At 43.3% G+C, this 25,045-nt stretch overlaps 1 protein-coding gene across 1 annotated transcript in view; it reads left to right on the top strand.

Annotated features, from left to right (window-relative positions):
- LEPROTL1 (leptin receptor overlapping transcript like 1) overlaps positions 1-25,045 on the top strand; it is a 65,391-nt gene that overhangs the window by 27,306 nt on the left and 13,040 nt on the right. Inside the window, exons 2-3 of the mRNA XM_086961699.1 lie at positions 1,698-1,773; positions 5,412-5,598. Of these exons, the coding sequence (XP_086817825.1) occupies positions 1,698-1,773; positions 5,412-5,598 (263 nt within the window). The remainder of the gene's footprint in view (positions 1-1,697; positions 1,774-5,411; positions 5,599-25,045) is intronic.

The following is a 25,045-nucleotide window of genomic DNA, read 5'->3' as shown; positions in this document are numbered from 1 at the left end:
AATGTTGTGGGATTTAATAAGATATAATTGTGTTAGAGTTTTGAAAATAATTTGTGAGTTAAAAACAAAGGTGCGACGTGTTCTGTAAAATAGTGGCACATTTAAAATGGGCCTGCCTTACACTTCCATAAAGTAGTGATAAGTAAGAGTCAATGTATGTCTCTTTATATGAACTTATTGCTTCGTGTCTTTGTTGAAGACCTATTGTGGACTATACCATTACTTACCGTGGACTTTGGGTAGCCGATAACACACTGTTGATCGGCTTTCTTGTCATTCACATTTGCTTTCCACTTATTTAACAGCTTGTTTCACCTTCTTGTGCTTGTCGCTCTACGGAGCATAGATTGTATTACCATCCTTTTGATTGGATGCATAATATCCTTCCAGTGATTATATTAAGGGAGCATTTTTTTTCTTTCAGCACTTCTAGAAAGTGCAAGTTTTTTTTCTTGCTCTCTCACTCGTGTGCGGCCCCCCCTCTACTTCCCACCCACTGTGCTTTCCGTGTTGCTCCTTCCCCGCAGCATGCCCCCACCTCTCATGGGTTTATTATAAATTTCAATCCCCCGCTCCTATGCTCACCTGACCCCTCCCTCTTATGTTAAACCCTACATCGACCCAAGCCCTGGTGTTGATTTCTTAACGAACACAACCCCCAGATTATCCTATGTTGCTCCCCTGCAACTCATTGTTGCTTTTAATTTATTAATTTCTGTTTTTTACATGGCCCAGCATCTCCAGTTTGCTACCCGGCTACTCCTTTTTCTTAAATGCGCTTCTACACATATTTAATCGATCTAGTGCTCAAAGATTGCAGCAGTGGATTAATTGATAAAAAAAGGAAATAAATGGGCACATTTTTTATGGCTCATACATACACGTACTAGAACGTGTGTGCACCTGTGTCATCACGTTACACAATCTTTGTTTGTTTTTGCCAATGCTGTTCCACATCAGAACAATAGGCATTTTCTTTCTTTGTGCTCATGTGGAAGAGCATCGAAAAGAATCATTCGCAAGTCGAAAGGCCAGGTAACTCCATGAAAAAGCAGGATCTGTTGACTTTGCCAATGCTTGTTTTTTTGTTTAATTTTTTTTTTTTTTAACTTGCCCACTATGGTTTTGTATGGCACTGGAAGAGGAACACAAGTACATGAGCCTTCAGCCCTTTGTGAGATGGGTGGAGTTCGCGTTTTACTATGTAGAGAGTCACAAGGATCTAGCTTATTTGATGCCCCTCTTCATGAGTTAATTCAGCATTCATTTACAGTGAAACTCTGGAGTTGCTATTTAGTAAACCACGTCAGATAACTTGTGGCTGGTCACCACCAGCAAGACGTTTGTATTTTGTTTGCAAAGGAATGAGAAAGATGTAGTGAAATCTGTGGTTTTGGATGCCTAACTCGTTATTTCTCATTTTATCACTCCTATAGCAACTTTATTACACCTCATTGCTATTACCCAGGCATTTAATGCAAGACTGTTCATGCTTCTAGAAGAGCATTGCTGAAAAGGTTGCCCCAGCTTATTTTGCCTTGAAAGTATTTCTTCTGTGGCCAAGCGTCTCCTAAAATGAAAATGCCGACCCCCTAATAGAGTGCCCACATACAATTTTACATGAGTTAAAAAGTAATACAAATATCATCAGCTATGTTTTCTTCTCTAATTTTACCCTGATTTTCCATTTTTTTCAGCTCTGATTAGCCTTTCGTTTGGAGGAGCAATTGGATTGATGTTCCTGATGCTCGGATGTGCCCTGCCACAATACGGGTAATAATCATTCGTGTTTTGATTTCTATCATTAGTTGTATGTAAAGTTAATCACTGCCATTTTATACAAAATGTGCAGTGATGTATCAACAGGTATGTTTTTATTTTTCAAGTCAATGTCATCTGCTTTTCTTTAGTTCTTAATTTACTCTGCCACTTGAGACAACCTTTGATTTTATAGATGAGTGCTGCAGAGATCTGTGTGAAACCTGAAGTTGTCTTACTTGAAACCTAACTTGCCATTTCTGCTCTTTCTCCTTATCTTGACTGGGGGTGAATGTATGATTTATTCAGCATTCCGTCCATCATTTGTTTGTGTAGCACTTTTCACCCTTAGTGGGATGGGTATGTCCGGATGTGGGCCCCTTGCTCACTGTGCCACTGGATTCAAGCTAGCCTGGCTGATGAGGGCTGTTAGCCCGAAACCGGTCCCAGGATGCTTGTTTCCGGTTCAATGAAGACATGGCTTGGCAATTCGGGCTGGACAGTTCTCATATACAGCTGTGTCTGAACTGGGGTGGCGAAGTGAGATAAAGAACGATGATTGATTCAACCCAGATCTGTGACTGGCGGTGAGTGTATGAAAAGTTTCAGCGCTCCGACCATAATCTCCCTGTGTTTGCTTTGTGCCAGAGTAGTAACTTATAAATCAAAAGAGAGAAGGGCTAGAAAGGATCCCTGAGGCACCCCGCAAGGTAGCTTAAAAGAAGTAGATTCAAATGACTTATTTCTACTATGTGCTCATTGCCTATTACAAAAGATTTGAGTAGGGCTGGATCAGAAGTACTAGCCCCTAGGTTCTGAAGTCAACTAACCAGCAGGTGGTGGTCGACCGTGTCGAGCACTGCAGAGAGGTCTACAGGGGTGTGGAATTTAATAAAGTATGTATTTGTCCATGGGGCAGGTTGCTTCATAAATCATTCTTGTCCTGTAACAAAATCCACTTGCCCCCGTTAGTGCCATGTAGTGCAGCAATAAATTATGGCAGCAATCTCATTATATTAGAGCTTGGATATAGCCTCTCTGATTATGCAGGGCTCATACCATTGTAGTGTTTGAATACTTGCAATCCCCTTATGTTGCCACTTTTCTGCAGATCTACATACTGGGGCTGAAGGTTGTGATAAGCAATAGTTTCAGGGTTAGAATGCCCTTTTGAGTCTGTTCTTACCTACTAACTTGCATGTTTTAAGGGATTTTAACAGCTTTTCTCCAATCTTTTTCCATACTGAGAAATGTTGGAAATTTACTCTTGGCAATGACAGACGTAAACCTTTTTTCCAGAGTTCGGAAAAAAGTGGTGGGAGGGAAAGTAAACTTTTGCCAATGTTTTGTATAATGGTGAGTGCCTGGCAGCTCGCACACCAATAAGGTTTTACAAAAACCATGCCAAAACAAGTCACTCATTGACAAAACTTAAAAGCTGACCACCAATTTCAAACCTTCCGTCTTTGCCAATGCTTGTTTATGTTTGTTACCAATAATCTTACTGAAACTGGTTACACTGATTTTTTCATTATGAATATTTTTTAAAAATGCTAGCATGCATCAACGCGTTACTAAATGATGCTGCAAAGAAATGGTACCAGAAATTTTACAGTAGTTTAGCAAAATGTTTTTTTCCTGCTTTCATTTATTATGAACATTTTATTTTGAAAGCAAAGAATCCTCAATCTTGCTTTCAAGCTTCTGAAAATATATCAAATCAGAGAGCATTCTGGAAGCATTATACATAGTCTCATATTGCTAAACTTTGAAATTGTGTGTACACAGTTTTATACTGGAACCACTGTCCGTAGTGCAGTCAGAGCTTACAGCATTTACTTAGAGCGCTCACCCTAATAATGAAGGCTTTCAATTGAGGAACCATATATACAAGTTTGAACAGCATTAACTTGTGGGCAAAAATATTACCTTAACTGTGGACAGTGCCCTTCCCTGATCCATAATGTGGTACTGCAAACTGGCAGCCAAAGGGTTTGTGCTGCACGGGGGTTGAGCTTACTTGTCTCAAGGACAAAATCCACATGAAAACTTGTTGTCCTTGACCCCAAACAATATGTCCTGGGCGGCAGGCTATAGGAATTCCACATTCCCGGATCTAAGAGGATCAGAGCTGCGTTACCGCCCACCGCACATCTGATTTCCTCTGTCGCATTAATAAGTGCCAACTCAATACTTTGCTTGCCTCTGAAGCTGTACTGTTTCTGGCCAAGGCAGTTACAGATATATTGTCACTAGATGCTACCGTCAGCATAATCCTGAACTGACTAGGTCCCAGTGGGCACTGATATCACCAAGGACCGCGTGGGTGCCCCCAGTCTTGTGCGTGCCATTCATCAAAAATATCAGAACCAGTAGATGCTGAGTTATAGGCACCTACACTTTAAGGCTCCTATGGAATGCTATGGTGGAAGCTGGCTCTCTGTTTTCATCTTGACTCGTATAAAAGTATAAGAATCATTGGACAGGTAGCTGGTCCCTGGACAACAATTAACTGGACAGTGTGCCTAAACATGCACTTGGTCACCAGGACATCAATTCCTTTGGATCGCCGTCAGTACATAGTGTTTGGATGGGATGCTGTTTAGATGGAAGAATGGGGTTTGCTCTCTAAGTTGCTGGGTTGGCATCTTTTATTCTGGACTAGGAATGTTTTTGGAGTGAATTATTTTTTTCAACCTATTAGTTCACGTGGGTCCATGTTCCCCGCATTTTTATTCCTTGCCTTTCTTTTACAGCTTTAAGGGAGCGTTTGGTCTCTGCCTAGAATCCAAAAGCAGACTGGTTCTGGTGATATCAGACCTGAAACCAACCTCATATGACAACACTGTCCATTCAGCCCGTGTTAGCAAGTTAGTGCCTAGCGCCAAGGAGCTATAAAACTGTTTGGGATCCGGTCTCTGCACCAGAAATGCTGGAACCTTCTGATTTTCACTGTTAGCGTTCGTTCCAGCTAAATTCTTTAAATAAATGTATTTAATGTTTAAGGAGTAAAACACTGACTGAACATTGAAGTTTCGAGTGTGATTTACTAAGTCTTACCGAATTGTAGTTTCGTACATGCTTCTCTTCCCGGAGTAAAGCTTGACTGATTAACCTTAATATCATGTGAGGGCCAAGTGCAAAAAGGGAATAACCTGACTGTCCAGTTGGAGTGCACCAATATTGTGGCGTAAGGGTATCAGTGATAAATCCACGAGACTGACTTTGACACGATTTCTGGGTGCAGTTAAGTTTGACCAGTGGTTCTGCTAAGTGGACTTACAGGATGCATGACTATTATTTTGAATCACAGGCATTGTTTCAATTTCACCATAGGCAATTGTGTCCTGATTCCTGTGTCCAGATCAACTAATATACCTGAACGTAAGCATCATGTATTCAACAAATACTGGCCTTGTGGAAGAATGTTGTTCAAGGTAGAAACAATGTACTGGTATGCAAAATGTACTTGTCTGGTTTGATAAGGCATAGAATCCAAGGTACAGCAGTGTCTACATATCCCTTTATTCGTTGCGGATGATGCTTTTGTAAGATGGTGTAAATTTACAGTTTGCCAGCATTTTGAGAGGTTTGAGCTATGCTTTACTGGAGAAAGCTTAATAGTAATACTGTTTTTTATGTATTCTTTTCAGAAAATACTGGCCATTGTTTGTCCTCTTTTTCTATGTCCTTGCACCTATTCCTTACTGCATAGCAAGAAGAGTAGTGGATGACACAGATTCAGCAAGCAATGCCTGCAAAGAGCTTGCCATATTTCTCACAACGGGAATTGTGGTCTCAGCATTTGGGCTACCAATAGTCCTAGCAAGAGCAACTAAGGTACGTAATATATTTTTATGCTTTTTACTTCTTGTGCCACTTTTCTCACTCAGGATATTTCGGAAAATTTTATTGTGACACAAGGACCTTTTGCAGGCATTGCTCCATTGTGCTTCTTTGACCCACCACCCGTACACATCTCTACTTACAACTATGTGAGACTCCCATCATAAGGAGAGCTGGCTGGACAGGGAGAGAGAAATGAAAGGACTGGGGTCTCGCTAGTTCTGTTATTTTTGGGGTGTACCTGGAATAGGAGCGAGATCCGATCATTGTTTATTGTTTTCCTGCAAAGGAGACTTTGGCACCTTTGCACCTCCGGCCCTGGGTCTTGCCCCCTTGGGCCCAGATGTTCTCTTACATTTGAAGGCATGTGCCCCTGATGACAAGTCAGCACACTTTAGTGTTGTGTTCGCGGTCCAGAACGTGATATGGGCCCTTCCACCTGGACTGACGCAATGTCTGCGCCTCGATGCACATCCAACCACACCAGTGGTTGCACTGCGCAGCTTCAGTCAGGCTTGGGGATGAAGCTTCTTTTACCTGTGGCTGAAGTACTGAAGAGTTCTAATGAAGTCTGATTTATAATCATCAAGCAGTGAACATTTAGCATGTATTAAAGCACAGAAGGTGTAGAGGGAGGTAATTGGCCTCGCCATTAATATTTCATGTGATCCAGTGTACTGCTTAGGGGTGTTTCTCAGAGGAGTACTACCAGTATATTGTCAGGCCACTTCTGCGCACATTTTGACCTGTCTAGGCCTGAGGATACTATGTTATTGTTCAACTGTCCCTGATGATTCTGGGTGATAAGCATATTCTATATTCAATATATATTTGGTCATCAATTGATCAGTAAATACCATATTTTACCTGAGAGATGATTTAAGAGCCGGTGACTGGTGAGAATAATTGTTATCCAGTATTAGGGTATCTTTCATAGGTTCACATGCCTGAATCATTCCCCGTCGTCGGAATGGGAGTCCCCGTACATAAATAAAGTAATTTCTCATTAGACAAATATAGTAATAGGCCAAGGGCCTCACATTAGTAACATATCCATGTCCTTTTTGTAAAAGGACCAAACTTCGGAGAAGAGCCAATCAGCTATCACCACCCTCTGGAACCTTCCTGGAAGGAACTCTAGTCCCTCAGATTTTCTGCTGCATGTCGTGCTAAGGGAGTCGCCACTGAGCTCTGCTCAGTTTTCCTTGTTTTCTGGATTTCCAGTGATTTTTCTTCAGGATTCCATCTTCTGTGTGAAGTTCTCAATTTCTTCATGGCAGATACTCCTAAAAAAGGCTTTTTTAGGCCCTGTGCCTCCTGTGGTCAAAACTTCATGTTGATGACCAACACGAGGACTGTCTCTACTGGCTTTACCATGATCACTCCTCAAAGGACTGTAAGGTATGTCGTACCTTTTCTTCAAAACCCCTCAAAGACCTGGAGGGACGCCTCTTAATTTTGCTGCAGAGGCTTAAAGATAAAGACCAAACCTTGTCTTCTGAGGAGAATGAAGTTCCTCCAAGACTTCAAATTCCTCACAGAAAAGACCCAGAGTGGCCTCTCCAGGACCTTCATCGCAGCCAGCCCAAAAGAAGACGCACAAAACGTCTTCAGAGGCACATCCTAAGGCTGTACTGGCAAAGGTTTCTCCTCAGGAGGTTCTTCACACCTTTTAAGAAGCCGCCTTCCACCTCGTTGACGATGCCTCGTCGACGGTGGTTTTGACGATGAGAAAATCTCCGTCTACATCTCTGATTGTAACCTCGTCGACGACGACAGTCTCCACTTCGGTCGCGTCTTCAACATCATCCACGTTGACAACTTCATCGTCGACGGCTGGTAAGTCTGTCTCGTCGACGATAAAAATAAAGAAATCATTGTCGACGTCAAAACCAGCGTCAACACTACGATCGCCATCGAGCTTGTCAACGCCTACATCGATGAAAACTGTTCCGTCGACGTCTACCCCGTTGTCGACGAGGGCTCTGTCGACGAGGACAACACCATCGACGGGAGGTCCGTCGACGTTACCAGCCATGGTGCCCATCGACGCTTCACCGTCAATGACAGCTCCGTCGACGCGCTCATCGACGACGACATAATCCAAACTACGAAGTGCGTATGTCCACCTCAAAATTACCAAACGCACGCTCACACCGGCCCTGACTTCTCCAAGTAGGTTCCAATCATTGCCTCCAACTCACCTCTTGGATGAGGAAGATTCTGACGTATGGCAGTATGTTCAGGACTGCGACAAGCCCGTCTGAACACGTCAAGTACCACGACAGTTCGGACTATGATGACCAAGAACCGGAGGACCAGGTGGATTATCCTGATATCCTGAAGAGTGCCATCCACCTCCACCTCCCATGGTTTGTCTACCTGCATCTCTGGTTTCCGACCTCCAATTTCTAATTACTGACTATAAGCAGCGATTTCCAACTTCTGCTATGTCTCCTGCTCCTCCAGTGGTCTCTCCACCACCAAGACCACAGCCTTCACCTCTGAATTTCCAATCTGGGCCTTCCACATTACTGCCTCCGCCTACCACAAATGATGAAGACGTGGATCCACATGAGGAAGGAGAACTCAAAGATTCCCAATCGACAAATGATGAGTGGGGTGATTATGTGATCCCCTGTCCAGCATCCCCAGTGCCTACTGAAGCGGACTTGCCTCCTGAGGATATTGGGGGTTTCCATAACATCCTGGAAAGAGCTGCACACTGTTTCCAGATTCCTATGCCTGCGCACCAACAGGATTGCTTCCTTTATGACTTCAAGGAGCCTTTAAAAAAATCTGTCAGATCAGTACTTATTATTGGCTATACATGGGATCAGAATGTAAAGATAATGCACAACCCTTCTTCGATACCCCCGGTGCTACCTCAGCGGGACAAGAAATACAGGGCTCCGGACACTGCTTTAGCCTGCCTAATCGGACACCCCAAACCTGACTCAGTCATCACACAAGCTGCTCAGCGGAAATCTAAAAACCCTTTCGCTCCGCTGGCCGCTCCTCCAGACAAGGAAGGTAAGACGGCTTGATAACATTGTTAAACGTTTCTAGTCTGTCAGCATTAACAGTGCGTGATTCCAATTCCTTAGCACTGTTAGGACGCTATAACAGACAGATGTGGGTGAACATTGCTCCATGTCTAGGGGCCTTGCCGGACGATTCGAAGGAAGAAGCAAAGAAGATCTTGTTGGAGGGAGAACGTTCGGCGTCCGAAATCATCGATTGTGCGATGGATATCGCCTCTACTGGATTTCGTCAACTGGCCGGTGCTGCGGTACTACGGCGCCAAGGTTGGCTAAAGGCAACGTCATTCCGTCCGGAAGTACAAACAAAAATTCTGGACATGCCCTACAACAGTCAGCTTCTTTTCGATACACATATCGATGAAGCTCTTCAGGGCATAAAAAAGGATACAGATACGGTTAGGGCTTTGGGTACCCTTCAATTGAAAAACCCTCCTTTTTGTGGTTCAAGAGGAAGGGACAGTCCTCTTCTAGAGGAGACTACCGATCTTCCAATCAGCAATATCGGCCACAGTACCAGTAGAGTCAACAAAAACAACAACAATCATCTTACACTAAGTCCTCCTTCCAAGGAAAAGGAGGTCGACAGAAAGACGCCGCTCTGCGGCAATTACTCTTCACTACCACCGGTCTCCGCTTCCTTTCCACACTCCAGAGTTGGAAGAAGAATTTCCCATTTTCTACACAATTGGAAACAAATAACAACAGACCGTTGGGTTCTTCAACTGGTTCAATTTGGACACTCGCTAGAGTTCATTCAAATTCCTCCTCAAACCTCTCCCTGACCTATGCTTCACAAAAATCTACGTCTTCTACTCCTGGAACTTTCACTTATGGACCAGAAGGGAGCTATAGAAATGGTTCCTCTTTGTCAACTGGGAAGGGGTTTTACGCCCGCTCCCGCTTTTTCGTGGTGCGCAAAAAGGAGAAGAAATGGAGACCAATCCTAGACTTGAGAAGTCTCAACAAGTTCTTTAAAGACGCAGTCATTTCGCATGGTTACCATCCAAGAAGTGCTGCAACTTCTAAACGCAAACTACTACATGGTGTCTTTGGATCTTCCCGATGCCTATTTCCATATCCCTATCAACCGGAATCACAAAAAGTTCCTGAGGTTCGCACGGGCGGGCAGACATTACCAATTCTGTGTCCTGCAGTTCGGACTCAAATCAGCCCCACACATTTTTACGAAATGTTTTTCTCCATTGGCTGCATATCTCAGGCAACAGCACAATCAGGTCTTTACATATCTGGACGACTGCCTCGTCAAGGCACCCACTCTAAAAGGCGCAGTCAGGTCTTCCGACGCCTATCTGCAGCTTTTCAATCGCTTGGGACTCACTCTAAATCAGGACAAGACCGTCCTCCAACCTTCTCAGCAAATAAACTTCCTGGGTGCTGCTCTCGACACGACCCAGAAGAAAGCTTTTCCGTCACAAGAGCGACAAAACAGACTTCTTTACTTGGCAAATCGCATAAAATCCTCTCCCAGTGCGCCTTTTCAAATCCCTTCTCGGAATGATGTCTTCCTGCATTCTACTGATTCCGCACTGTCGCCTCCACATGCGCCCTCTTCAAGAAGCGCTATCGGCTCAATGGGTCCAATGCGAAGGGCCGTTTGGCGATGTCATCCGGGTGACCTCTCAAATGGTCAAGGCTCTACAGTGGTGGACTCTCCCTCAGAACCTTTCTCAAGGCTTGCCTTTCTTGCTAACAGCTTCTCCACATACCATCACAACAGATGTGTCCCTGGAGGGTTGGGGAGCTTTCCTCCAAGAACTCCAGATCAGTGGAAAGTGGTCCCTTTCCGAACGGAAGGTTCACATAAATCTCCTCGAGCTACGAGCTGTCTATCTGGCTCTTCTAGCATTCCTTCCCACGATTAAAAATTCTCAAGTGCTTGTGCGGACGGACAATACCACGACAATGCACTATCTAAACTATCAGGGGGTACTCGTTCTCGGACACTTTCTCAGGAATCACAAAAATTGTGGAACTGGTTGCTTCATCACAACATTTCCCTTCGGGCAGAATATGTCCCAGGATCAGACAACATTCTCGCCGACTCACTAAGCAGACAACGATCAGTGTGCCCCGAATGGGAGTTGAATCAGCAGACTCTCAACCGCATAGTCTCCCAATGGGGCACCCCTCGCTTGGACCTATTCGCTACCAAGCAGAACGCCAAATGCCAACACTTCGCAAACTGGTGTCCCCAAAAGGGATCTCTAGGGAATGCCTTTTCGATAGCATGGTTCAACGTCTTTGCATACGCTTTTCCTCCAATTCCCCTGTTTCCCAGGGTCCTCAGGAAGTTGAAAGCGGAACCTTGCACGCTGATCTTGATCGCTCCAGCATGGCTGCGCCAACATTGGTTCACAGAGCTTCATCTTCTCTCCCAGGAACCGCCGATCCCATTGAAACCGTTTCCCTCTCTCCTCCAATGAGCCAGCAACAAGTCCAACATCCGGATCCAGCATCGCTCAAATAATTGGCTTGGCTCCTGAGTTCAGAGAATTCCATGGCCTAGACATTCCTCCGGACTGCAGGGCAGTTCTGGCTCAGGCTCGAGCCGACAGTACTAACCAAACATATTCCTTAAAATGGAAGAGGTTCTGCATCTGGTGCAAGTCAAAGGAGATACACCCTCTTTCATCTTCTCCGGAACAAATATTGCCTTACCTTCTCCACCTGGCGAATTCAGGTCTTGCTCACGTCTTCATTAAGGTTCACCTGGTAGCTATATCCCGATTCAGATGATCCTCTGCAGGCCCTTCTCTTTGGTCTAAAAGGTTGATTAAACTGTTTTTAAAGGCCTCTTCAGGACATTCCCTCCTGTAAAGTGTTTACCTCCCACTTGGCAACTCAACACAGCTCTTGCTCAGCTTATGAAACACCCTTTTGAGCCTATACCAGTGCTTTAAATGGGCCGGTACTCACCGGTACTGAGTACCGGCACTTCTAAATTTGTGGCGCTTAAGTACCGGAACTTCTATTTGTCCAAAAGAGAGTACCGGTACTCATGGGGCCGTAAATCAAGTACCGTGGAATTGACATTAAACAAAAATGAGCACCTCACAGCTGATGAGTGGGACCTTTTCAGTGAAGCACTGGGATCGAGTGCTAATCTCTCCTTGAAATGTGCTAATTGAGCGGCAGCCCGCGGTATTCATTCTGAGCTGGTAGGAAGTCCACTCAGGCTCTGTTGAGACAATAGCCCAGTAGGTGTTCGGGCAGGGCCTGCTAACAGGCATATCTCCTGACTCTTGGAAGCGAAGGCTTCCTGCTGGCATAGCCGAGTACAGCAGCAGGAAGGTGGTGACAGTGACGCTGTAGCTCAGCCCTGGGAATCAAGGTTTAGCAATGTGGGCAGCAGCTAATTATGCCGGGATTCTTCTTCTGTTAACAGACAGGAAATGTCTCATTCAAAAGTAATTATCTTTTTTTCCTGAAACAAATATACGCTGATAGTCTAATTTTGAGTAAGTGGAATGTTTTGGTTTTAGAATGCATACAATACTATTTCACCTGTAGTGTGTATGCCCTAGAGGATGCTAAGGAATGCTGGCTATGTGTGCACATTGTGTATTTTTGGTGTTACGCCTACACAGAGTAAGATCATTCCCTCCTCTTACTGTGAAAGCTGTTTGATATTGAGTAGAGATGAAGGCTGGTCGCCGAGTTGCTGGCTGTGCGAACAGAATAACTTGATGTTCACCATTTAAGCTCATTGTGTGATTCTGGGCAACTTGCTTTAGCTAACTGTGCCCCAACTCTTAAGTGAAGCTTAATAATGGGCTAGGCATATGTACAAGCACTGTGCTTGGAACACATCTTTACTTAGCGTTTGTAAATTGTAGTTAACTATTTGTGAGTTTCAGTAATTGCTGGGCCTTGTCACAATGGTTTGCAGGCTTCCAGATGTATTTCCCAGGTACTTTCAAGTTGTGCATGAGTTTTTTTGCATATGGCGGACCACAAATGGGTGTTCTTGTTGCATTATTGTGGTTTTCCATTCACTCCATACGTGTATTTGTTGTTGTTCGTATACAGCTATGTTGCGAGTGAAGTGTTAGTCATCCTATCATACACTGCAGCTAAGCCCTCCAAGTTATGGGAAGACGTGACTGCTCTTTCCTATCAGTGTTTTGCACGGGATTGCCTTCTGCATTATTCTCGCTACCCAATAGACTTTCATTTGTGTCTACAGTGACCTTTTAACAGCTCCTCCCATTGGAAGGTGAAGCGCATGGCAATGGAGAATGAGCTGGAATGGGGTGACATTGTTTTTGTGCTGTTGGCTGCAGAATGAGGGCTTTCTAAAAGTCGTCCCAGGACAGGGGCTCACTTAACAGATATGGGAACACTGTATATAAAATAGCTTTGGCCACATCTGCAGATCTGGATTCAATGTACCAAGGCTTATAAACAATGACAGTCACAAATGCTATTTACATGCATTGTACACTCACATGCTGCTTATGACATTACAGTTTGTCTTATGTGCTATGCCAATGTTAAGAAAAAAGTAGTAACTAGCATTGGCAAACCAAATAGGCCCCACTGTAGTGACCTATTGGTTATGTCAAAAAAATTTTTGCCACATAGTGCAGCATCCCAGATGCAGCACAAAGTGGCAAAAGTTTTTTAAAAAAACGTTATTGGGGCACCTTGTATGATTTTGTAGAAGTGCCGCCACAGCATGTGCTCGCCTACAAAATTATGCAGGCATTTGGATTGGTAACTAAAAATAAAATAAAAATGCAAAAGTGTTTTTTTCTTTTAAAGCAAGCAGGAGTGGGGGAGAATGGAAGCAACATAGAGAAGGACAGTGGAACCGACAATGCAACAGAGAGAGGGTGTGGCTTAATGGCTAGAGCGGCCAACTATGAAGCAAAGGAACCAGGTTCGAATCTTGCCGGGACACTCAAGCATCCCATAATTCTGAAAAAATCACTTAATCTCCCTGTGCTTAAAACTGAATGTGTCTATCTGTAATGCAAGTGGTGCTCATGTAAAGCGCTCTGTTACCTTTGGGTCGAGTTTGCGCTATATAAAACTTCAAAAATAAATAATGTAAGTGCTTCTAAAACACATGTACTAAATGCCCTGGGTGTGTGCACTGATGTCCCTGTCCGTGTTCTTGTATGAGTGAGTGTTGTCTGCAGTGTCCAGCACTGCAGATATATAGTTTGAAACCAAATAAGCCCTGCATTACCACACCCTGCCCATGAAGCTCATGTGAAATGATGCGCTTGTAGCTAGTGCAAGGCCACTCTCTCTTCAGTGCAGATCTACTTTATCAGCAGTGTCTCAACACAATTGTATCTTGTTTTTTACAGGTCGTTTTGGGTTAACGGAGGGGATCTGGGAAGGGTAGAGGTGGGTGAACTAACAAATTAACAAGGCTAGCCCAGTCAGAGTCGAATTAGGAAGTCTGGCTTGGCCTTAAAAACTCATACATAAGTTGAGCCCTGAAAACATTACTATTGAAATAAAAGTGTATTTGTTTCATGTGGAAGCATTTCACCTTGGTGCATAAGCTTATATTACAGCATTGAGAGGAGTTTGTGCTCCCACTGATGCAATTAGTGATCTAGGAAACAAATCCCTATTCAGGTCTAAATCGTATATGGTCTATTTGCATTTCATGAATAAAAGCGACATTATAGTGTATTAAATCTAACACAACATTTGATTGCACCACACACATCTGTATCTTGTGCATTTGAATATACTATCATAGGTGCTAACAAAGAAAATGGAGGCTTGGTGAGATAAAATATTTGTCTGCTATCTCACAATTTGGTCAGGTGGGGAAGCTGGGATTAATTCCAGAATTTCTGCAATCACATTGTGTAATTCAGTCTCTAGATGGCTTCATCTTTCTTTCTCTCCTGTATTGCAATTGAGGTCACTATTTTGTCTTAATTCTTTGCACATGAGATTAGAGCTTGGTTAGCAGGCACATGCACTATCGCAGTTCAGTTTATTTTTGGCTTGAGGATGCAAGAGAACCTGGAACAGAACTAGACCCAGGCATCCTAGCTCAAGCTTTCAGCAACTTGCCCGACTCCAGAAAGAGGGAATCAAACTTTATAGTAGGTAAGGAGCTTTGAGGCAAAGCGCTGCTGCATAGGAGGGGCTGGGTGATGTCTGCTAAGTGGCAATGAGATAAGAGGGTTAACCATAGTTAAACTTTTCCAAAAGATGTTAAGAAAAATATCTTGTGCAAGTCATATGTGATCTACGTGTTGCACCATGAGAAGCCCACTTTAATTTTAAATGTACCCTTTGTACGTATAAGGGAAATGAATAATCAAAATATACAAGAAATGCTTTCATATCATTATGCACATCTGCACACCAATTAAATCTCAATCACACTAAATGTGTGCCCCTGGCCGGATCCCTTTGCGCCCCCAAAGCCCCACCCCCAAAGCCCTGCCCCCCAAAGCCCCACCCCCTAGTCTGCGTCTCAATTTGGTGAGTACCTGCACTTATTTTTTTCCATTTAAAGCACTGGCCTATACACAGAGCTGATCTGAAGTATCTTTCCTGTAAAACTGGACTCCTTCTAGCCCTTACCTCAGCAAGGCGAGTAAGTGAGCTTCATGCTTTTTCAATTCAAGACCCTTTCCTTCAGTTCAAACACAACAAGGTTATACTACGATCAAATCCTAGATTTGTGCCCAAGGTCCCGTCAGACTTTCATCTCAATGAGCCTATAGTCTTACGATCCTTTTTTCCAAATCCTCAAACGACAGCAGAAAGAACTGTACATTCTCCGGATCTTAAATGCTGCCTTAAATTTTACATTGACAGAACAAAGACATTTCGCAAATCCAACCAACTCTTTGTGGCTTACAGTCGACTTAGGAAAGGTCTTCCACTCACTAAATGAAGTATCTCTCAGTGGATCTCTGCAGCTATTACTTTTTGTCACCAGCAAGCGGGGCAACCCCTGCGTTCCAAGGATCGAGCCCATTCCACCAGGGTGATTTCGACCTCCATGGCGCTCTTTGCAGGAGTGCCCATTAAAGACCTCTGCAGATTGCAACATGGAAGACGCCGCATACATTTTCCAAGCATTACAGCTTGGATACAGAACTCATGAAGGATGCAGCAGTGGGACAAGCAGTGCTCCGTCCTCTATTTAATTAGAAGTGAGCCTTTCTCTTCATCCCACCATCCTCTCGTACATACGCACATTTCTCTTTTGTGTTCCTTACTATTCTCTTTAATTGCATTTTTGCACTTTCTATGTTTCACATTGATATGTTATTATCTGGTGAATTTGTGATACTGTTCCATAGGAAATGTGCTTATCATTGCCTACTACTCTGATTCAGGCATGTGAATCTATGAAAGATACCCTAATACTGGATAAGGAATGCGTTACTTACCTGTAACAGTAACAGCAGTTATCCAGTATTGTTATCCTTCATAGATTCACATGCAACCCACCCACCTCCCCTGGAAGGGCTCACCTTAGTTCTCTCAGTAATACACCTACTCAGCACTGTGCTTACAAAAATCTGAGGGACTAGAGTTCCTTCCAGGAAGGTTCCAAAGGGTGGTGATAGCTGATTGGCTCTTCTCCGAAGTTTATCCTTTTTACAAAAGGACATGGATGTGTTACTAATGTGAGGCCCTTGGCCTATTACTATATATGTCTAATGAGACATTATTTATGTACCGGGGACTCCCATCCCGACGATGGGGAATGATTCAGGCATGTGAATCTATGAAAGTTACCAATACTGGATAACTGCAGTTACAGGTAAGTAACGCATTCCATTTAAAACGGATGGCGTTATATCCAGTTATCCAGGAAAAACACTTCAGCGAGCCATTGCGATCCTCTTTCGACATTGTAGATTTTTCACCATACTTTTCTGATCTTTCCTCCCATAAATGACTAAATTCCAGTCGGCCCTAAAACTAGAGGATCAGATCCAATTGACAAAAGTTTCTTCTGTTGTTCTAGAAAAGGGTGCCTGACCAGCATCTTGTGCGTACACTGATAGATATCAGTTTGCACCTTAAGACACCATTCACCACAAGGCATTGCCCCCAAACTACCATCACTTCCTACCCTGAAGATCCAGCATGCGACGCAAGAAGAATACTCCCATAGCTATTTTTTTCCAACCCAGAGGCGAAAGGGTTTCAGTAAATGAGTTTATTGTAGAAAACAGGTGTGTTCCTGAACCCCCTCATAGGGTAGCACCGATACCCTCTTTGAAGGAGTGGTAAGACCTCTGGCATTGCACAAAATTAACTTAATCTCCCTCGTCTTTAGTAGGGGGGGGGGGAAGATAGTCATGCTATGTGACTTTTTTGTATTCTTTTGTTTATTATTATTATGGCTATTGCTTAGGGGTAGAATTTAATTGCCCGTCGCAGTGCATGAAACTTCCTAGACCAACTATTCCCCATTAAAAAACAAAAAAACAACCCGCATACCTTCAACAATGACCCCCAGCTATCAAGTTTAAGTTCAAAAAGCTTTATTCGGTTTGTACTACACAACCACATAAGCTGAACATTATAAAAGAAAATACAAGGTTAAAATGTTATTACTCTTCTTTCTAAATAATAGTCCTAAACAGAAGTGTATTATGCTCCTCTTCCTATAGAATTGTTAGAAAATTATTTCACGGACCGAACTTCATGATAATCTAGTACTAAAATGAAAACACACTATTATAACTTCAACTAATAAATACTTCAAAAACATTTTTTTTTACAGAATTCAGTAATAACCTAAATAAACCATGTACTAATGTTTTATATTAAAGTGTGCTGTGCTAAAAAATATCATATGCAAAAGTCCAGATATGCAAAATCGCTATCGCTATATCTAATTCCCTATACAGTACTCAGTGGACTATGCAAATTCTCTTTAAAGTGACGTATGCATAAGTGCAAAATTACAGTTTAGATTAATATTTCACAATACTATCTATTATCTAGCAGCTCTGCATTTCATTATAGTTTTAAGGCATAATAAACAGTAGACTTTACAGTACATAAGGGTGCTCCCATTCTACTATAAAGTGACATATGCATAAGTGCAAATTAGCCATATAAAAACAGAGTTTCACAGTATTATCGATTTCCTAGCAGCTCTACATTTCATTGAAAAATGTGCAACATAAAAACATATCTGGGCTCTCAAAAGAACATAATAATTTCATAGCATTTACTGTTGATCGAATTTTATATTTTAAAGGATAGGCTTTAGATAAAATGTTCTTAAAAATAGATAAAATTTACAAAAAAGTAAGAAATGGCAGCAGCTCTGTTTTGAAATATTATCACAAGGGCACTTCTCGGTAGAGCTTTCCCCCATTACGGGGAACGCTACGAGATGGTGGGCTATTCCCAACCTAAGGCGTGTTAATACAAATCGATCTGAAGATCGTGACACATCAACCAAGTATGCCTGGAGCCCACTTCTAAGTTCAAGTTGCCTATAAAAGACAAATGTTTTTTGAGTCCTAATTAATTTAACTCGCTCCTCCCTCTTATAAAACAGAAACGAGTCTTTTATCTCTTTCTTGGAAAAAGGTATTACATATTCAGACTCCTTAGAAATATTAAAATCAAATAATAAGCTATACCAACGGGTAATACAACTTAGCCATGGTATGCGGGAACAATAATCCAGCTTTAAGCAATCTCTAATTATGGACTGTGTGAACTCGATTTCGCTCTTAGACCAAATGGAGCGCCATAAAAGTAGGGGGCGTAATGCAGCCAAATCTGATATATAATTGAGGCCAGTTTCTTGATAAATTAAATCAGTGGAAGCTGAGGCCGGAGCACTCAACAACCGTTTGAGGAAACTATTTTCGTCTGTTTGAAGTTGGACTGCAGAGGAGTGACCCATAATCCAGCTCCATACAGAGCTTAGGAAACACATCTTGCGTTGTATATGGTCACCATGTCCTTTATTCTACGGTCCCCTAGTTTGGCAGCAAAACAAAAGTGTTCCTGGTCACCTTATATCTAATATTTTCTTGCTCACCAGTCCAATTGCCATTTCCTTCAAAGGTGATACCTAAATAACAGAAGGTTTTAACAGCTTGTATTTCAGAGCCATCCAAGAAAAAGGGCCTTAGTGACTTTGTTTTCTTCCCACATATCATGGTATATGCTTTAGATTTATTAATTAAAAGTTTCCTGCCCTTGATAAAATCAGTAAATTCATCAATGAGCCGTTGAAGGCCTAACTGGGTACGGGAAATTAAAACAGCATCATCGGCATATAACAATACCGACACAACCTTATTATCTATTATTGGTGCTTCTGCAGACATATTATTTAATACCGTAGCTATTTGGTTAGTAAAAAGGGAAAATAAGAGGGACCAAAACGCACCCTTGCCTAAAGCCTCTTCTCACAGCAAAAAAGGGGGTTGGTTCGCCAGTTGGCCCATATCGAGCACTGCAGGATAGTCTCTTGTATACCTATGCTAAAAAGAACACTCTCTTTTGGGGTCCCAGATTCAAGCAGTACCGTCCAAAGAAGAGAGTGATCCACTAAATCAAACGCACTGCTTAAGTCGGCGAAACATAAAAACAAATTACCCCCTTTCGCTACTTTGTATTTATTAATGAGTAGGTCCAAATTCACACATTGTTCGAGGGTGCCTAGGCCCTTCCTGAATCCATACTGGACTGGGGTTAAAATGTTATAATCTGAGGCCCATGTTTCCAGTCTTTTTAGAAGCACCCTACTCATCACCTTTATGGATGAGTCCAATAGCGATATTGGACGGTAATTACAGGCTTCAGAACGAGAACTCTTTTTATAAAGTGGGACAATTAATGATTGGGCCCAGGATGTTGGGAAATTCCCCAAGGCTGCAGTATTAAAAATCCTTGTAAGGATCGGGGCCCATAAATCCATTGCATCCTTATATAAATCAATCGGGACACCGTCCGGTCCTGGTGCCTTACCCCCTTTGCTATTTACTAGCCCTTCCTGCACCTCTTCAACATCAATTAACATTGGTAATGTGGGCCATGTAAAATCATCATTAAAAAAATTGATTAAAAACACCCTATCCGGGTTAAAAATATTAGAAAAGTGTTCGATCCATTCTGTGCAGTTTACATAGGACGTCAATTCAGGAGTACAATTATCTTTTTAAAAAGGACTATTTACAGTTTCCCCCAAAAGTTTACTATTATTAGTATTGGCTGCCAAGCTTAATTTGTCCCAGGTGTCTACTCGCAACTCATTTTTATGTGCCAATACAGCTTGCTTATAGTCAATTCGCAGCTCATGGACGTGCAATTGGTTACGGGGCTTAGTCCCCAGTGCCAATTTCAACTTATGGTAATGCCTGGGTACATTTGGAGTCAAACCACCTCGTACCAGCCTTTTTCTGCCCTTTGGTATTTCTGGTTAGTACACTCTTAATTACACTATTTATGTCAGAAAATGTAGTTAGCAGGATGTCCGGGAGGACCTCTTCGCTAAGGCAGTAGTCAATAGCTTTTCTACATTTAGTGACCACTTCCATTTGGACCTTTGGTGGGTCTACTCCATCCCACTTAATTCTCATCCCATTGGGCCTGACAGGGAGGATATCGGAAATGCGGTCCTCGGTATTAGTTAATTTGTTACCCCATTCTAATAGTACTATGGAGATACTGTTGCGGTCACTAACCACCTGTTCTGATATCCAAAGGTCAGTATAGAAACTCTTTTTCGAAATTAAAATATGGTCTATGTTACTGTTCCTATTTCTCCCAGTAAAAGTTGGGCATTTAATGTGACCCTTTTTCATGGAACAGTCTAACAAAACAAGATCAAACTTTGCCATTAACATATTTAGGATCAAACCGTATCTACAATGTGGAAAGTGTAACAAATCATCATCATTCCCAACTGTAGTATTGTCGGCCTTCATAAATCCGCATGAATTAGTTTGTATTTGCTGGGCAAACTTGAATATTAAAATCACCAGCCCACAAAATGATTGCAAGTTTACTGGAGAGTGTCAGGGCCCTGTCTATCTCCTTTTCTAGTGAATCTAATAGTGATCCCCTATCATTAGTGAAATTATTGTTGTAATGATTGATTACAACCAAGTCCTTGCCCTTTGGGAGCTCAAGTCTCAGCACTTGGCTATGGTTACCAATAGATGAGTAACTAATAATTTTAAACCCAATTAATTTGTTTGATATGAGCAACAGCAGTCCACCCTTAGCTCTTCCTTTTGGGGAGGGTATAGCATTTAAACAATGGGATGTATAACCCTCCACTACAACATGGTCTATACTCCAGGTTTCTTGTATACAAATAAAGTTGTTGCCACAAGTGATAAAATCCTGCCAACGGGTGTATCTAATTTTTTTACCAAGACCTTCAATATTCCATGTTGTAAGTGTGTACCCCTCCTGTATTCCAGTTTGTATTCCTTGGCTAGCATTTACATTTATGGTCACAGCCACATTCTCTGGAAACTCGGCAGGATTTATGATGATGTGATTACCACTCTCACTGTTATCAGTACATATATGCACCATATTGGGGTCTTTGTCTAAGGGTCGAGTATTACTTATTCCATTTCCCCTTCTAGTTAATCTATGAGTTACCCTCTGCCCTGGCTCGTCTTTTGGGGATACCCCCTCTAGATTTTTTTGTCAATCGTTATCCTCCATCCAGCTCAAGGACTGGAATCTGTTATACAATGGAATAGAGAATCGCATGGGACGGGCTACTGATTGGGGCAGCGAATTAATATTGGAATGATAAGCAATGTGGTTAGTGACCAAATCATTTACCAACAAATGTCTATAAAAATAACCCAGTGGCTATAATGTTGTATTAAAATCCCAACATGAGGGGGGGCAGTAAGTAAAGTTTTGTGTGCCCAGTTTGGCGACCTAAAATTAATTATTACGCAGTCGCCATCAAATATTTTTGGTGTAGGGCCTATCCATCCCACACTTTGTGTAAGTATTATCTGTTCTGCACCTATTATTGGGAAACCACAATTTTTTGTTAACCAGTAAAGGGTTTTATTTTTGAGAGTTTCGTATGTTTCTAATTGGCCTTCCCGCAGTTTAGGTACATTGCAAAGGACTGCGACATATGCTCCACATTCTGGCGGTAAATTTATAACTGGTGGTATATCATTAACCTTAGGGTTTTCTGGGATACGTGGACCTTTCATCTGTTCAGTGGAAATCTCCCTTGGTTTCCCATTGCCTATCGATGGAGCTACACTATTCTCCTTTAGTGATTTGTCTCGTCTTTCCAAACTTTCACCATCGATTATTTAAGGCTATTTGGTCTGCTTGGCTATTTGCACCGTTACCCCCCGAACGTGTAGGTTCTGGTTTATCCTTGCCCCCCCCTAGTTTTATGTTGTACATGGTTGGTCAAAACCCCACTCAAGGTGGGTACAGACGGAGGCGCCAGTATCTTAGCGTAAGTTGTCTGAGTCGGATGGGTGATTTTAGTCATTTGTTCCTCAATAATGCCTACCCTAGTTTCAATATTAGTAATTTTCAGACAGATAGGCCCCAGTAATTTTTATAACGGAGTCTCCATTCTTCCCCAGAAACCCTAGTCACCAACCTCAATCTTACCCACACTAAGCTGGGCATCAACATCAATTGTCTGACCCTCACCCTTTTTCCCCTTTCGACCATTTGAATTTGGTACCACTTTTCGATGGATACGGCTACCCTTCTCCGTATATTTATTTGCAGGGAGATCTTTATTGATGTGATTTTGTTTGCTTTTAGTTTTTTGCCCTCTGGTTCTTGCAGGCGGACTTTCAGTATTTGACCTGTCTGATAATACAAGATCAGGGGTTAAAGGGACATCACTTCCCTCCTGCTCTACAGAATCATCAATTAAAAGAGGGGGCTTTGCACTTGCATTCGGCGGCAACATTGTAGGTGTTAAAGAAAGTCTGCTAGGCAAAGGGGAAGGTTCAGGAAGAAAATTATGCTGTATAACGGGAATCTCATGATTCTGGGCACCTGGAAGCCCAACATACGATGTCATAAGCATCGAGTCAAAAGAGTTTGCCAAAGCTGAAGATGTATTTACAGATTGTAAGGGTGGGGGCATACCAATAGGGAGAGAGAGAGACGCCTCTCTGTGTTTTCTATAGCTGTAGCAACTACCCCTATGGTCTTTTGCAACATTTTATATATGGCAGTCAAATTTGGAAGAAGGGTAGTTGTAGCTACTTTCTGCCTAGTGCTGGGACGGGACTGCGCAGGGATATTTTTACCGATATTTCTCAGTAAAGAAGTCAGTCACCAAAATTTTCAATTTAACTTGATTATGGCCACAATAGTGAGGAGTGCGATTAGTGCCACAAGCAATGTATCACTATACACCGGGAAGCAAATGTCCAAGCAAGGAGTCACTTTAACGAAACCCTCAAGGCCCAGTAAATTACCATAAGTTCGGAGCTCTCAGCAGTCAAAGTCCTAGCACCCAGCCAAGGAGGGTTGCCCTGCCCCAGACGGCCACAGGCGGCCCGCCCTTTGCCCGGGCTTAGCCCGGCGTCGCCCGGGTGAGTCCCGAGGCTCCCCTCTGATTTTAAGCGCCTCCAGGCGCGGACTAGGCGTAGGCGGCTTCCTGCCGCTTGGGCTGCTGGGACCTGTAGTCCCCTCCCCCACGCCCCCCCCCCCCCCACCCCTCACTGCGGCCGCGCCCGATGTCAGGAGGCTTGCGGCGGCGGAGGGAGACTGGCCCCAGGAGCGGGAAGCAGGGAGCTGCGGCTTTTAAGGTACCAGGAAAAAGTTCTCCCCAAACGATGTGTTCAAGTGTTGGCAGCGGTGAGACCCGCTCTGTCAAGGCTCCCCTCTGATTTTAAGCGCCTCCGGGCGTGGACTGGGCGTAGGCGGCTTCCTGCTGCTTGGGCTTCTGGGACCTGTAGTCCCTCCCCTCACTGCGGCCGCGCCCGATGTCAGGAGGCTTGTGGCAGCGGGGGTAGACCGCCCCCAGGAGCGGGAAGCAGGGAGCTGCGGCTTTTAAGGTACCAGGAAAAAGTTCTCCCCAAACGATGTGTGCAAGTGTTGGCAGCGGTGAGACCCGCTCTGTCAAGGCTCCCCTCTGATTTTAAGCGCCTCCGGGCGTGGACTGGGCGTAGGCGGCTTCCTGCTGCTTGGGCTTCTGGGACCTGTAGTCCCTCCCCTCACTGCGGCCGCGCCCGATGTCAGGAGGCTTGCGGAGGGAGACCGGCCCCAGGAGCAGGAAGCAGGGAGCTGCGGTGTTTAAGGTACCAGGAAAAAGTTCTCCCCAAACGATGTGTGCAAGTGTTGGCAGCGGTGAGAGACCCCCAGCAATCAATTTGAAGTTACTTGTGTCATAGCCATCTGGAGCAATTCATGCACCACTTATCTCCTTCCCTGATCACACCCAGCATTGTTGCATGAGCACTCTGTAAGGCCCTCCATGGCAACCAAGCACTAATTTAGTCAGTCCTTCGGGAAGATAAGCTAAAATGCTGACTCCATTTGTATGGTGTCTTCTTGGCTCACAAAAAAGCAGTGATTGTCACAAGGTTCTCCTTTTTTGAAGATTAATATGTGAAAGATCCCAAAAGAATAGTATTTTGTGACCATAAAAAGTAAAGTCAACATTACATCTGACGGCATTCAGAACGCAGTCTTTTTATTGAAATTGATGTACATTGTTGGATGGTGCATTTCTTCAGTGCCTTTTGTGTGGGTTCCGTCTATTTATATTTGTTCAGCATCATCAGCCCTAAGAAGGCTCCGAATAAACTTTGAACATAGTTTTCAATATCTTTCACTTCTGCTCCTCGAAGTACAAGTTTCAGATGAATGTTGTTTCGCCGTGAGCAGTTCTCCAGGGCTTGCTGTTTCTCTTTAATGTTCCATTGATCATTGCTGTATTTTCCAGTTGTGATACTCCTCTCAATGACAGTATCTCTGTTTGTGTTTATGCACCTTCTGAGTCTGTCTCGGCAGCATTGGTAAAGAACTGCCGTACTCACTGATACCGCTGACTCTCTGATGCCAGTACAGTATAACCGTTTTTCCACCATAGGGGGTTTAAACAGAAAAGCTGAAACAGAGGAGCCAGACCAATGTCTCACTCACTTCTCTGCTCCAAAACTTATACCTCATTTTTAGGTTGAGCCTAGCTCAGCGCGCATGCGCTGCTCTAGGAGAGGGCCTCTTTGAATCACTCCAAGCTTCTTCTTCCCTTCCTCTATGCTGGATTGCTGCAAAAATCCTCATAAAAACCACACTTGACAACTGTGAATTAAAACATCAAGACCTACTTCATGTAAAAGTTCTGGCAACAGCTTTCGCTCGGACAAAATGCAACCTAAAATGTGTTTTCCTAAAAAAGGAAAAGAAAAAAAATGCATGTTACATTG

The sequence above is a fragment of the Lissotriton vulgaris genome, chromosome 3_1 (assembly GCF_964263255.1).
Source record: "Lissotriton vulgaris chromosome 3_1, aLisVul1.2, whole genome shotgun sequence".
In the NCBI taxonomy this organism is placed as follows: domain Eukaryota; kingdom Metazoa; phylum Chordata; class Amphibia; order Caudata; family Salamandridae; genus Lissotriton; species Lissotriton vulgaris.
The sequence above is the reverse complement of the archived record's forward strand: the minus strand, read 5'-3'. Positions and strand labels throughout refer to the sequence as shown.